The following is a 14,805-nucleotide window of genomic DNA, read 5'->3' as shown; positions in this document are numbered from 1 at the left end:
CGGTATAAAGTCCATTAATTCGTACACATGATGTTACATAATTATATAACGATTTGATAGCTATGACAATTTTTCTATTAACACCTATCACTGAAGTCAACTTATTCCACAAAATGCCTCTTTCTACAAAATCATACGCCTTTTAAAAATCAATGAAGGCACAGAAAGTAGACTGCCTTAAACGCTTTCTTGTTTCAATAATATTAGTTAGAGACGACAAATGATCAATTGTACTTCTATTTTTCCGAAAGCCATTTTGCTCATCAACAATGACATCATTATCCGCTATGTTTTAAGTTGGTACTATATAAGCTTTTAAGTTAGTCAGTTTGTATGTTTCTTTGCTGTTGGTCAGTTTCGGTACTTTTGGAATCCTAAATAAGTTATTATAGTGGTATATTGTTTTGTGAATGGAAATAACATATAAATGTGTACCATAAAAATGAATGAGTAGTATCTATGTAATATCAGTATTTTATTTATTAAATGCTCGTTTTAACTGTAATATTATTCAATCCTTATATACCTATAACGGATCAAGGTTGAAATAAAATTGTTTATAATATAGGTAGATCGATAAACTGTGTTACGTAAATATATGTTTATATTTATATACTATTTGCTTAAATGTAAAAGTAAGCTTTTAATTGCGTAAAAACAGCTAAATAACATTTCATCAGCTTTTAGAATGGAATATTTATATTTTAGGAGCGTTTACTGAACCTTAGTGACAATTAAAATTAGTGTATATGGTTACGTTTTGATAAATGAACAATAAAGTTTGCTTAATATTTTATTGGAATGCAAATATATCAAAACGACAACATTCGTTATTATTTTGTTGGTACAAAACATCAGCATGTTTGTAGCTGGTATGAATATATCTCGTTTTGCTGGTTGTATTTAGATCCAGACAGCGTTATTTATTTATTTATTTATTCGTCTCTGTAAACAATACGTTTAACATAACATGTAAATATTTTTAAACTTAAATTTTAAAGTATATGTATTGCTGATGCATTCTTAAGAATCAAATTAATTTAATTAATTATTTTATCTCTATACAAAGCTATTTGCGTTAACTTAATCAACGCGCGCATGCAGATTTAGTAATTATGCTGCAATTTAAGAGCATTCTTAGTTAGACATGTCTTGTTTTGTTATTGTGTTTGGTGATTTAATGTAATAGTAATTTTAACATGGTTTTATCATAATTTAAATTTGTGACTGTTCTTGTTATGTTCAGTATAAGTGGGATGGGTACTTAGCAAATATATCGCTTCATGTATGTGCAAGTGTAATCAGAATCTTTAACAATTATTTAAGTACCAGTAGATGTTTAAACGTGTGCAGCAAGATCACATTAATGTCGTGGTGTCACGTTTTGCCCCCCCCCCCAAATAAAACATAACAATTTATTGAAAATATATGTCTCCGGATCGGCAAAGAATGGAATAGTTGGCGTAAATGTTCGCTTTTTGGCACTTATAGTTCGCAGTACAATAGTGCGACAATGAATTGTCATTGTAAACCAAGTTCGTTTTTTTTGCACTTATATTTCGCAGTACGCAACAAATTGATTGTCAATCTAACCAAGAGGTTCATGTATGAAATAAAAGTCAATGATGTGCCAAGAAAAAAACCAACAACATGATTATGCATGCGATGTATTATTTTAGACATACAATTCGAGCATTTTATTACCTGCTGTAATAAAATATGATTTGGAATAAAAAGACATGTGACATATAAGGCAATGGCGCTGACACTGAGCATACTTAGATTAATTTTACTCAGAGTTTGCAAGGGAAACACAGTATGATTGAATAATCATGATTTTCATGTTGATTTTGTTTATTGTATTCGAAAGTATTTTCACAGTTATGGGTTTCTTTAGCAAAATTCCGGTAATTATAAGAACAAATAATATAATATTTACATTGTTTGGTCATAATACACAATAATTAGACAGATTACCAAATGTATCGTCTAGCCTGAAATTCTTTAATAATGTGTGTGGTTTTCAATTGGCAAATAATCAACAGAAATCCATATACATTTATACCACTGAACATCATTTACTAAAATTTTGATTCCTAAAGTAAATATTAATTAGATAGTGTATACGGAAATTAAGTTATACTTATTAAACGGTGTTTTATTACTTGAAATAAATGAATGTTTTCCTAGTCAACAAACAATTAATTAAAACGCGACTGTTGTTAAATTTAGGAGTCAGGAGAAAGTTAGGATATAATTGTCTATTAAAGTAGTTAATTTGTATATCATACAATTGATTGTCCAAATGTGTGCATAATATATTAAATCATGTAGCGAATGAATCATTCTTCAGTAAAAAATATCAGCTAAATATTGTGTTTCTATTTTTTTAATCGTGTAAAACAAAGCAATTGCTGACACATGTGGATAACTTACGAAATTGGAAACAAGCTGGAATATATACTTATGATGTAATAGCGTTACATAACTGCTATAAATATTACTGAAAGCGAAATCAAGTTACCACGAGTTATCGATACCCAACTGCTATGAAAATGAAAATACCTGTTACACTCCCTGGAAATGGCCAGATAATTATTTTAATGTGGTATCTTCTAGTATTGGAGTAATTTTTATGGTAGGGCATTTACAATGGTTTCCAAACATCGGACACATTAATAGTATACATACTGGGAATTTTAATTAAAATACGTTATGATTTTTTAAGATGATTTCGGAGTTGATGAGGCGGAGAAGGATAAGAAAACCATGTTTTATTGTATTGTGATTTGCACACGTACAAAAACAGTAAACATCATTCTAGATTTTAAAAAATAATAAGGAGACAAGATACAATAAAATGTTGAACATAAACTGGAATATATAGATAGATAGATAGATGGATGGATGGATGGATGGATGGATGGATGGATGGATGGATGGATGGATGGATGGATGGATGGATGGATGGATGGATGGATGGATGCTTAAAACAGAATTAGATTAGATTAGAACAAACACATATATATAGCATCACAGAATTAAAATTGACTCAATGAGGTAAACATTTGAGATACATTTACATACCTTAATAAAATTTACAATTTTCACAAAGAAGTTTAAACCAAATTCAGACAATCACATACATTGAACACAAACATATCACAGATTAAATTGACTTCATATGGTATACAATTATAGGAACATTTACATTAGACTGTTTACTTATAGTTTATTTTAGTCTGATATAAGGACATGTACTGCCAGGAAAGCCCTTGAAAGTCGTGCGACTTATTTCCAAAGGGGTCCTTTACATTACTGCTTCATACAGCACATAAACTAGATAGCAGCTAGCTATAGTCATATTATGTTAAATGGTTATTGAATTATTTTATACTTGAGTTAGCATATCTAAAATTTACAAACGTATATATGCGTTCAACAATTTGAGCGAGCACATGATTATATAAACTCGTTACTTAACAAAGACATGGGATATCTTAATACTTAAAAGAAACAACACCGTCTGCCATGCTCAATCCCTAAAGGTACTTGTTAAGAAAATGTTTTTTGACTTTTTTTTGAATTTGAAGTGACTATTTATACATTGAATAGATTCTGGAAGAGCTTTCCAGGTTAACACACCATTATAATAAAAAGTTGAAGCTGTCGCTGATTTTATGACAGGAACATAGAAATTACTTTTGCTCTTTCGTGTGCAGTAGCTATGAACATCAGATTTCTTAATAAAGTTTTCTTTCATATACACTGGACACTTGTCATAAAAAAAAAATATGTACATGATTTAGACTCAGTTGTTTCACTTTATCATTAAGTTTTAATATTCCTAGTTTGTGAAAATCTGAGCAGGTCAGTGTGGTTCTTGGTGGAACATTTAAAATGAGTCGCACAACCTTGTTTTGTGTAATTTGTAATAGACTTAAGAGTTTCCCTCAAGTTATTATATCAGGCCGAACAAGCGTAGTCAAATAAGCATTGAATTAGTGAATTACAGAGGGTTTTCCTAGTGTTAAAATCCAGTACACTGATGTGTCTATACATGAACTTAAGTCTCGAGTTGACCTTACTGATGATGTCGTTTGCACATTTATTAACAGACAGGGTGTTATCTAGAACATGGCCTAAATATTTCACCGATTTTTGAGACTTTATAGTAAGAAAGGTCTTTAAAGGTCGATATCATGAACAACAAAAATCATAACGTCCTCTATGCATATGAATTGACGTTTCTTTAAATTTCGAAGTATGGCTCTTATTTCATTTAAATCAATGTAATTCTTCTTGAGTCATAATCTGCCACTCTTATTTGGCTCTTCACAAGCAAAATATAAAGGGGTATAACTCCCAAAAACATATAATTTTCCAGTCGATACTTTCGATATACTTGTATGCTTTTCACTAGGACTTTTGTTATTCCTGCACCTTGCAACTCCTCTTAATGTCCACTATTAAAGCATTTATTGCTGGTGTGTACTATTCTTTAATCTAAATAGATCGGTTTTAATGTGATTTTGAAAATGTCTGGTTCGCTGTGTAGATAAAATAGTGGCGTTTACCGAAAAAGGATTAACCTTTCGTTCGTCAATTGCGAATTTAGTATCCATTTCCATGTCAGGGTCGCAATGTTTCGTGTGTTGTTTATTTTTGTACTTGTTAATTAATGGAAATGTATTATCATGCGCCTTCAATTTCTTGAAATAGGCATTGTAAGGTATTGATTGTATACATATCCGATGGAGAAAGATGTAGCAGGACCAGTAGTAACATCTTGCTTCGTGAGAGCGCGGGATCGGTCATGTATGACTTATATGGGTAATAACGAACTATTTAATACCTTATTAGCAATATCAATTAACGTATACTACGCATAATTACATTTTAAATCAACACTTTACCTGTAAAGTCTACTCATATATTTATATCTGTGTTGAGTTAAAACTCTTAACAGAAATTATCGACTAGAAAATTGTAATCCGCACTTTTCATACGCTACACGTATCCATTCATGGAAATACTTATAACGATAGGAAGACACAATATACTATTAACAAGTCAGCGCAAGGAGACACTTCATCGTCGGGGAGCTTCAGACAGAAAACGCGGTATCGTAAATTATTAGTATTTATATTATTTCACAGACGTACTGATTGACTTGATCGTTTTTCTCTGAACACCTTACCGACAATAAAGGCACATGTAAGTACAAAATGAAAATTTCTGGGAAAAAAACAACTAAAAATTCCATTAGACAAATTTAACGACTTTCAAGGTATGTGTTTCTATTCAAATGTTTGTGATTTTGCTAGCATATTGAAATAACTGATAATCTTTGAAACAATAGTTCTTTGTATGTGTTAGAAAACAAATATCAAATAGTAAAGAGAGTGTGCTTCATATTCGTATACTTACTTGATAGGCCTTCCCAAAACTAGGTCACGTCCGTTGAGTAATTACGATCGATGTCCCCTGTTAACTTCATGCAACTTTTATTGATAGACGTACATGTATTTATATAGCTTTATTGGGCGTTGCCGACTGAGGTACTACTTAAGGTAGCGCATATGTAATGATTTCCCGCGATTTCTTCGAAGAATGAAGAGCCTTTTTACCTGTTTACTTATGGATATCTAATTTAAGCAGGAACGAATGTGAAGTTGTCGTGGCCGAGTGGTTTAGGATATAGGCTATAAGTCTTTTGGGATCTTCCCGCGCAGGTTCGAATCCTGCCGACACGTTTTATTTCTTTTCTAACGTAATTTGATTTAATATAGTATATAAGCTTTTTTTATTGTTAAATAGTAGTCCGGTTTTCCAGCAATAACACAAAAATTGCAATAACTACCTGTATATTGTATAAACCAAGCTTTTCATCGAAATATTAAATTTTCATATTATCACTAGCGCCATGCGCTCGCGAAAATATTGCAATTTTCTCACTTCTCATTGAAATAAATGTTTCATATTCACTCAAAACAAACAAATATTCTCTTTTTATGTAAGATAAGGAAACTTCTTTATAATATGTGTTATTAATAGAAGCTTTTGCCATAGTAGATAGTACACATATATTGGCTTGAATTGTGAAAATGTTGGTACTGCAGCGTCTGTCGATATAGCCTCTTTAGTTACAGTTAATAGAATCAGATATGCTTTTATGCTAAAAATAATTACTTTTTGATAGCTAAATAATACTGCTTTTATTCATACTCATTAATTTAAAATGAAATATGTAGTAATTTTTATGCATATTCTTCAATTTTTAAAATTAAAACAACGTTATGGCTTAATTGGGTGATTTACTGCTGAAAATACGAATCATGCATGTTTTATTTTTATTTCAACAAGTAAACGGTAAATCTGTCTATTTCTTGGTATGTTTGCTGTATATAGTGTTTCTATAAAAACTAAGTTCGAACTATTACTTAAATGATACTATTTTGAATTTTATGACACTTTGTTTTTAACCAACCCAATTTCTACATGGCTGAAACCACTTACATTTCATGGCGCTCTTACATAGAGAACAAGTTATAAAAAAATAATGTCTGTAAAAGAATACTTATTTCATCTTGTTTAAAGCGATATTATGGGCAACTAACAGTTTATAGGTGCCTATCGCAACTGTTGTTTATTTTTGGTGTTTTCACTTCATTTACACTAATATCTGTTAATGCAACTTTAACATACTAAAACAATATCCCGGTAAGAGAAAAATAATTTGACCATCAACTGTACTTTCGTTTTGACAACTGACGACAGAAATGATTCGATTTACGATGTGAATCTTAATTTAGTTTTAGTGCAGCATCGTTCATACGACACAAAGACACTATTTTGTTTTACGTGTCATTCCGGCTTAGAGGACTGGGTGAGTCACGTAAAATATCGAATATAATATATATTTTATATAAACAACTGGTAGCAAGATGAGTTACATATGTAACCACATTTTAACTAACTCTTTTGACCTGTTAATTCTTTTCAGCTCAATTCAACAGTGAAAAATATCACTTAAAACTTTAAACACCTTTACTGCATCTGTACATACCAACTGCATGCCCATATTTGGAAATCTGGATGAATTATGGAACTTTCATATACCCCAGGGGTGCAAATAAACTGGACAAAAGCCGAGCGTGGGGATGGTTTTGAAAAAAAAAACAGTATTTTTTAAGCACGTAAAGCCTACCTAAAAATATGCATGTAGTTCAGTGAAATGATGCTGATTAAGAAAATAATACATTAGATTATATTTGGAAAGATGCCCATTACAGGTGCGCTACCTTAAAGGCACTCGGGGGCACTCGGAAGAACTTGGGCCACCCTAAAGTAGTATTTTTCAAGACAATGACCAATTGTGGTTGCTCCATTGGTCGTTATTGGCTCAGGTACATCTACTTCTTAAAATTACACAGGGTACTCTTAAGTATACTACAATTTACATCGGGTACGACACATACGCTTAAAGGCACCTGGCAATACTCCGGGATTCATGTGGGTATATTTCTGTACCCCGGGTACTCTCTAGTATATTCGGGGTACTTTTAAACAGTAACTGAGTCGACAATGACCAATCAAGCATTTATATCTGCACTGATTAACCAAAGTTTTTACTGAAAATATAAAAGCAATAATATCATCTGCGTGATTTGTAGTCATTAAATGAGTGAAATTCGTGAATAAAGAACTTGTAAAAGCGTTGAAACACAACAAACCAAGTGGAGGAATAGACTCAAAGAATATAAATTACATATAAACTTACCTTTGGTGACGTTATTTTCCGCTCGGTTACTAACACGTTAGCTCATAAACCCACGATAGCCGGCGAACGTTTCCAAACATATATGTTGCACATGCACAATTTGATTGACCTGTTTTCTAGCGCTTCGCTGCGCATGTCCAGCAAGTGAAGGGAAACAGGGAAGAACGGTTATTTGCAACATTGGTCGGGCTAAACATAAAGCTGGGTTGAAGCTAAGTCATTGCCGTTCGACGTATCTCATTTTAGTGTAGTTGATCTTTTCTTGTGTTACTTGTGTTAATACACTGAGTACAAGCGAAAAGTCAACCATGGTAACACAATTATGCTCGTGTCAGGTCCATGCCATACGGTTTATCTTTTAATATTTCAAATATAAATTGGATCCATTTATTGAAATCATGCTTTCAATTTAACAAAAGCATGCAATCGACGAGCTTCAACATGTTTCTGCTATTGTTGCCTCAATCTGTCTGTACATGTTCTATAATGTTTGCTAGTTCGAAACTTCAGCGAATAGTGTGTAATCTCAAACGTGTGTGATTATGAAAGCAAATAGCTTGTTAAAAGTAAACCTGTCAAAAGAGAGGTTTCATTTTTCAGTTGATTGACTTTGCTTTTCTGATCACCACTCTTGTAGAAAAATATTATAGTTTTTACATACTCTTTATATGTTTGTTTTGAAATTCCATTTAATACAGTTTTGTTTCACGACGCAAAGGGTCACACTACCTCACTCAGTCCAAAATCAATATACCTCATTATCAATATACGTACAGCTTGTAACATTTGACTCATTTCTGATGCATATGATTTAGAATTTAATGTCAGTATAACAGAAAATGCCCCTCTAGTTGTATAAGACACATTAACATACCTCTTGAACCACATAGCAACAACTTTTTAAGAAAGTAAAAATATTTATTAGCAAATGGGTACACTACATTTTTCGGGATATACATGTATAAACAGCACAGCTAGTCACAGCAAAAGTGTTTCAGTGACGAATGAAATGCTTTCAATCGTTGCTGGATTATCTAAATAAGTGATTTATTTATGAAAACGTCACAAAAGATGCAATATCACGCAACGCGATAAAACTGCATAATGGCCTCAACAAATGTTAAGCGTGTCAATTCCAAAACTATTACGACAATTTTATCTATCGAGTTAGACCATATACAACTGAGTTGTTAGGACACTTCCGAATTTGGTAAATCGTGACACGCGAACGCATCAAGGCGTTCTGCAGTTCGAAAGTGAATGCCTGTATAAACGGTCTCTCGCCAAAAAGACGTTTAAGGTAATTGGGATTAATAATTCAGCCAGGATTGCAGATCTCTTAACGCCATGCGAACCATCTTTGTTTTCCTAGCAGTTATTGTGGTGTGTTATGTGAGTTGATCTTCGGGTTATTTTTAATAACATTTTTTTTTAACAAAGAGTTATTATAAATAGGATTTATAAAGTACGGATTTTCTTTAAGCTTGTTGAAAATGAAACGCGGTTATTTAAAAGCTGTTATTTTTAATTTGTTTCAATAAAATCATTTATATTGAGCTCTGTTTAATATGTTCAAAATATAATTGGAATAATATGCTGGTCCATTCCCAATTCGTTCTTTGTTGTAGTTTGTTCTTCAAAATTGAATCAGGTCATTACAATACCAGTATAATCTGATCCTCGGATTTGACAAAACTAACATTGGATTTCGTACAATACCTTAACAAATACAATTTAGTTTTTGTTATGCCCTTCATAACATAAATATATCGCTTAATCATATAGCATTGGGTTATTTTCAAGCTGTTGAAAATAACATTTAATTGTGTATACTGTTTTCTCTGAATAACATTTATGTGTTGCTATGTATTTTTTGACATATTTAACTTATCCTTAGGCCGCCACAATCACCCAACTAAACCATGTGACCCACACCACGCATGCGCTCTTAACGCGTGCAGATCACACTACGAGTGAACCAGCGGAAACGGACATGATCACCTTCCAGTTTCAGCCAGCCACCGTAAGTAGTTGATCGGTGCTTAATGATATCAAATAAAATTGTTGACGATATAAAGGATATTGTTCATATGCGCTTTTTGTAAAAGCTCAGAAGGGGTTATGTTATATGAACATTAAAATGTCTTATTAATTAACAACAGTGGTATAACAACTTTTTACTTGTAAACATGTTTTGATAATTAATTTTCTTAGTTTTTATAAACTTTTAGCGTTCAATTCACGCTAATAATGTACTGATATACTGTAACAGTTTGCATGTTTTCATTTTCATGGTAGCACCACCTCCTTGTGAAGAAGAATTCTGACAGACAGACCACAAACTGCTATATCGCTACCCTGACCGACACCGAGCATGCGTATATCCACACCGACTACGGCATGAGATCCGTCGAGGTAGGAAAAGCTTTTTCTAAAACGGTGATTAAAATACATTGACATCGGATGATGCGATTAAAGTATTCCCGAATAATTGAAGATATTTGTGTAATCTGTTAGCGTATATTGCATATCTAGCTGCTCAAACTTTAATATTGAGAATACTAGTCTTAAGTGCATTCACTTTGTTATGGTAATGACCACCATTGTATTTATTTGTCGGTAGCAAGATATATACATAATGTGTATTGTTGTCTTTTTGGAATGTCTAACTTACCTTACTATGACACATTGTGTTGATGAATAGTCCACCTCCTCTAAACATTTGGGTTTCCGTTTTTGCCATATATTAATTTATTACTATATCATTGAATGTGTCCGTGACCAATAACCATCTACCAGTGTTACTCATAAGTTAATTCCATCTAGTTGAGACTCCTCGCGGCTCTGGGAAGCGCGACGGCCGTTACCGACGTCAGCACGCTAGACCAACGTGACGTCGATTCCTGTCGCACGTACAGCCATGCACATACCATGTACTACACAATCACCGTCTAAGGCACATCCACGTAAATAGTATCATGTGTATTTTTTTCAAATTAGAAATATGTTTAGAAAATATGTGTAGTTTGTTTAGTCACTGAAAGAAGCGATAATCGCGGACTTCAATAAACCATTTGTGCATGCAAAATGTTTTATTTATTTATAATTGTTGCAGAACGGTTAAGTTTTTTAATTGATGATAAACAAGTCAATTGTGTTGTTTTTTCGATTCTGATTGGATGTATCATTTTATGAATTAAAATTAGGACTTGATTTTTTATGTTTATGAAAGGATCGGGACATTTATGCATAGTGTAATTGCAATAAGGGGCCTTTTCACAGATTTTGGCTTGTATTTTGATTTTGTCATTAAATGATTCATATTGATAAATGTAAACATTGGATCTAAAAAGCTCCAGTAAATAACAACAACATAAAATTAAAGAAAGAAAACACTCAACTGGGCTCGAACCACTGATCCCAGGAGTACAAGTCTATCGCTCAGACCACTCGTGCTCATACAATGAGTGATGATTTTCCTACTGTATGTAAGCTATCGCCCTAGTATCAAAAATATAATGACAAATAAAGAACTCTCCAAATTATTAAATCGTTTCGCATTGCAACGCTTAATAATTTTCAGATTTTTAAATCGTCAAAAGATGCTTAATCTAATGCATATTTTAGAGCATGGTAAAAGTTCAGAATTACTGTTTCCTCACGAATATCACAACTGCAACGAAAATTTGCGAATATGAAACTTTTTTTATTTTGTCAATTTACCAAAACACGAAAAGGCCCCTTGAATGAATAACAATAACTGTTTTATGTGGTTATAGAAAATTGAAAGTGTATCGTTATGATTAGTTAAACAATTTGATTTGATTCCTTACAAACAATCATGAAACATAACATATAAATAACTTATTTCTTACGTTAACGCATGTTTACTAAGCGTACTGTTTTACACCAAAGCAATTGACGGATCAGTTGGTCGCTGAACCGGCCTTGACCGGGACAATTCCTACCAGATGGGTTTAACTCTAAAATATTGTATATGCCTTAAATATGAAATTAAATAGGAAAAGCATGTTGTGAAAATATGTTTGGGCATTATTCGAATGTATGTTGTGTCCTTAAAAGTACAGTCTACTGTATACAAAGACATAAGGGACCATTGTTTTCATATGACACGAAGTAAATTCTTATCGTGCAATTATAACACCGCTAGAGGTGCCACTGTAGTCACGTTGCGTGTATAATGTATCAGCTATTAAATGTGTCAGGTGTATCTATCTTAAAAAGAAAGCTGGTCAATGTCCTCTGTAGAAAAAGACATTAAATTTACTATACCATTCGTCTCTAATGGCTTAATATGTAAATATTTGCTTTAAAGAAGTCATTAATAACACATTAAAATCTTTGAACATGTCGCAATGCTGTATAAATTACCAGCACTAGATAATAGTTGGTCTTTGAGGATCGTTTTAAAAATCTAGAACATTTTATTCAAATGTTTTCCCAAAAAATGTCTCGTGCAACTCGATTTTGGGGGATCCTTTGAATGCGCCAACGATGTCATCGACGTCTGTACGTTGGAAAGACATGACAGACAGGTACAGTACTTCACAATCACCGTCTAAGCCATTCGTTCACATATCGAATCATGTGTAATAACTTATAAGAACGTATATGTATGCGTTCGTTAGTTATAGTTAGTGAAGGAAGCACCCGTTCGGACTTCCATCAACATTTATGTCAGGCGACATTCAGAAAAGTTTCCGCTGTTTAATTTCAAAATGTTGAAATCTGATCATCATGCAAATTGGTGAGTATGTTTGTTGGTATAATATCTTGACCAAATTTGATTAAAGGGATCTTTTGGTAAATTGAAAAAAAAACACATGAACATATAATGTTTCAGATTCGCAAATGTGCGTTATAATATTTGCAATATAACAGTTATACTGAACATTTACCATGCGCTAAAATATCCAGTCTAATATCTTTCCTTAAATTTTCCTCAGGGAGAAATTATATAAAGTTATAACTACAATAAATAACAAATTCAATTATAGTTAAATGTTATTGTCCTTGTAACACAGCGAAATTAAGTAGAATAATATAATTAATGAATTACCAATTCAAACAAGAAGTAATGTAAATCAAATAGATTATTTGAGCATACTTACAATTTACTTATAACAGTTATATCACATGTAAAAATTCATTCAAAAGCAATACAAACATTCCATTTATTAAACGCATTATACAATATGTTAATAACAGTTCAAGTAGAAAACAAATGTAAAATATGTATATAAACATAAATTTTATAAATGTAAAGCACTATAACAACAAAGACCCACATCAAATTATTAAGCAATAACAAATTATCAATTCTCTTAACTCATAACGATCTATCATATGAAATAGAGTTCACAAAACTACTTCCATTTGGGAGGGTGGGACTGGGAAATTCAAATGTTTAACGCTGTGTGTTAAAAACTTACAAAAAAGTATGAATTAATTTTCAAAGTCCGTGCGCTCGAGTTTACAATTCCACCAATCATAAAAAGGTGAAAGTCAACTACGCTCAGAAATCAATTTTTCGAAAGGTATAGGAACAACTTTGAACCATAATGAGCTTGCGTCAGAAATTAATTCAAGATTAAAATTTGCCAATTTCTTTCCTAAAGTTTTTCTCAATGAGAAAATATATAAAGTGATAAAGTGATAACGACAATAAATAACAAATTCAATAATAGTTAAATTTGATTGTCCTTGTAACACAGCGAAAATAATGCAAATAACATCATTATTTAATTAACAATTCAAACAAGAAGTAATGTAAATCAAATAGATCATTTGATCATAAATACATTTTCATTTATGACAAGTATATGTCACATGTAATAATTATTGTAGAATATTCATGCAAAAGCCATCATAATGCTTAAAACACACAAACAAACAATACAAGAAAAGCAATACAATCAAGCAATAGTAAGCGTGACCATTAATTTCCTGAAATAAGATAAAGTTGCAAACTAAAGCAATAATGACCGTCAATATAAAGAATTGATTATAAATAAACACACAACGACAACATACATTTTCTAACCTACTACCTTTATATCACTGCACACTGAACCAGTCTAATCTAATTTCTGTGAAAAAATATTTACATATATACACTATTCAACATGTTATTATATATGTTCCGGTATGATTTTAGCAATCTTCGCTTTGTCTTCTAAAGACATATGCAAATATTTCTTATAAGCGTCTGAAGACCAGTGACCTAAAAGCTTAATTTTATCAGCTGATACATTTAATCTCAACGCAAATGAATGGATAGCCCCTTCTAAAAGAGTGAGTAGAATAAGAAAGTGGATCTACATCACATTTTTGACGATGCTGTTTCAGCATCGTCTAAGGTATGATACCATCAAAAAATCTTCACAATGGCGACCTATGTAAAAGACCGAGCCAGTCCGATTGATATAATGCTCGGGTCGTAAAAATACCGAAATCCCCGTAATTACCGAAATCCCCCGAAATCCCCAGATATCCACCGAAATCCCCAGATATCCACCGAAATCCCCAGAAATCCCCCTTAATATTGATTATTTCTCAAAATACTGCGGTTATTAATATAGAATATTGCAAAATACACTGAAATCACTGATGAAACATTGTTTTTATCCAAGTTTGATCGTGAAAAACTAAAATATAAACATTATTATTGGGATTCCCAGTATGAATTCATAGCGCATATTTGCACAAGCACGATCAGGTACCGAAATCCCCGCTGTAAAGACCTTCAAGTGTCAAAAATTCATCTGTTTTTTTTTAATATAAAGCAGCGGTACAGTCAAAAACTTAACAACAATATCCCACTTCTGTTGAAAAGTATTGACTTGTTGCGGGGATTTCGGTAATTCTACATTCGCCTATCAGAGTTGTCGTTCGTGTTTCAACATTCAACAATGGCCGCTCCCATGAGAGTCTCGTGTCAAAACTTTCTTACAGCATACATTGGCTTGTTTCGCGTTGTAGAAGCTGTCATTTAGGATATA

At 32.3% G+C, this 14,805-nt stretch overlaps 3 protein-coding genes across 7 annotated transcripts in view; 1 reads left to right on the top strand and 2 right to left on the bottom strand.

Annotated features, from left to right (window-relative positions):
* LOC127879983 (mucolipin-3-like) overlaps positions 1 to 14,805 on the bottom strand; it is a 226,306-nt gene that overhangs the window by 39,378 nt on the left and 172,123 nt on the right. The window lies entirely within an intron of this gene.
* Positions 1 to 14,805, bottom strand: part of LOC127879988 (uncharacterized) — a 212,913-nt gene that overhangs the window by 58,730 nt on the left and 139,378 nt on the right. The window lies entirely within an intron of this gene.
* LOC127879990 (uncharacterized) lies at positions 9,011 to 11,608 on the top strand. 2 transcript variants are annotated; one of them, XM_052427160.1, is made up of 4 exons: positions 9,011 to 9,175; positions 9,681 to 9,806; positions 10,082 to 10,198; positions 10,610 to 11,608. In XM_052427160.1, the coding sequence occupies exons 1-4, from the start codon at positions 9,131 to 9,133 to the stop codon at positions 10,736 to 10,738; spliced, it is 417 nt and encodes a 138-aa protein (XP_052283120.1). In that variant the 5' UTR covers positions 9,011 to 9,130; the 3' UTR covers positions 10,739 to 11,608. The 2 variants fall into 2 exon arrangements, with proteins under 2 accessions (XP_052283120.1, XP_052283121.1); XM_052427161.1 differs by having other exon boundaries at positions 9,026 to 9,166.

Source organism: Dreissena polymorpha, chromosome 4 (assembly GCF_020536995.1).
Source record: "Dreissena polymorpha isolate Duluth1 chromosome 4, UMN_Dpol_1.0, whole genome shotgun sequence".
Classification (NCBI taxonomy): Eukaryota; Metazoa; Mollusca; class Bivalvia; order Myida; family Dreissenidae; genus Dreissena; species Dreissena polymorpha.
Note: the sequence above shows the minus strand (reverse complement) of the source record. Positions and strands in the feature narration are given on the sequence as shown.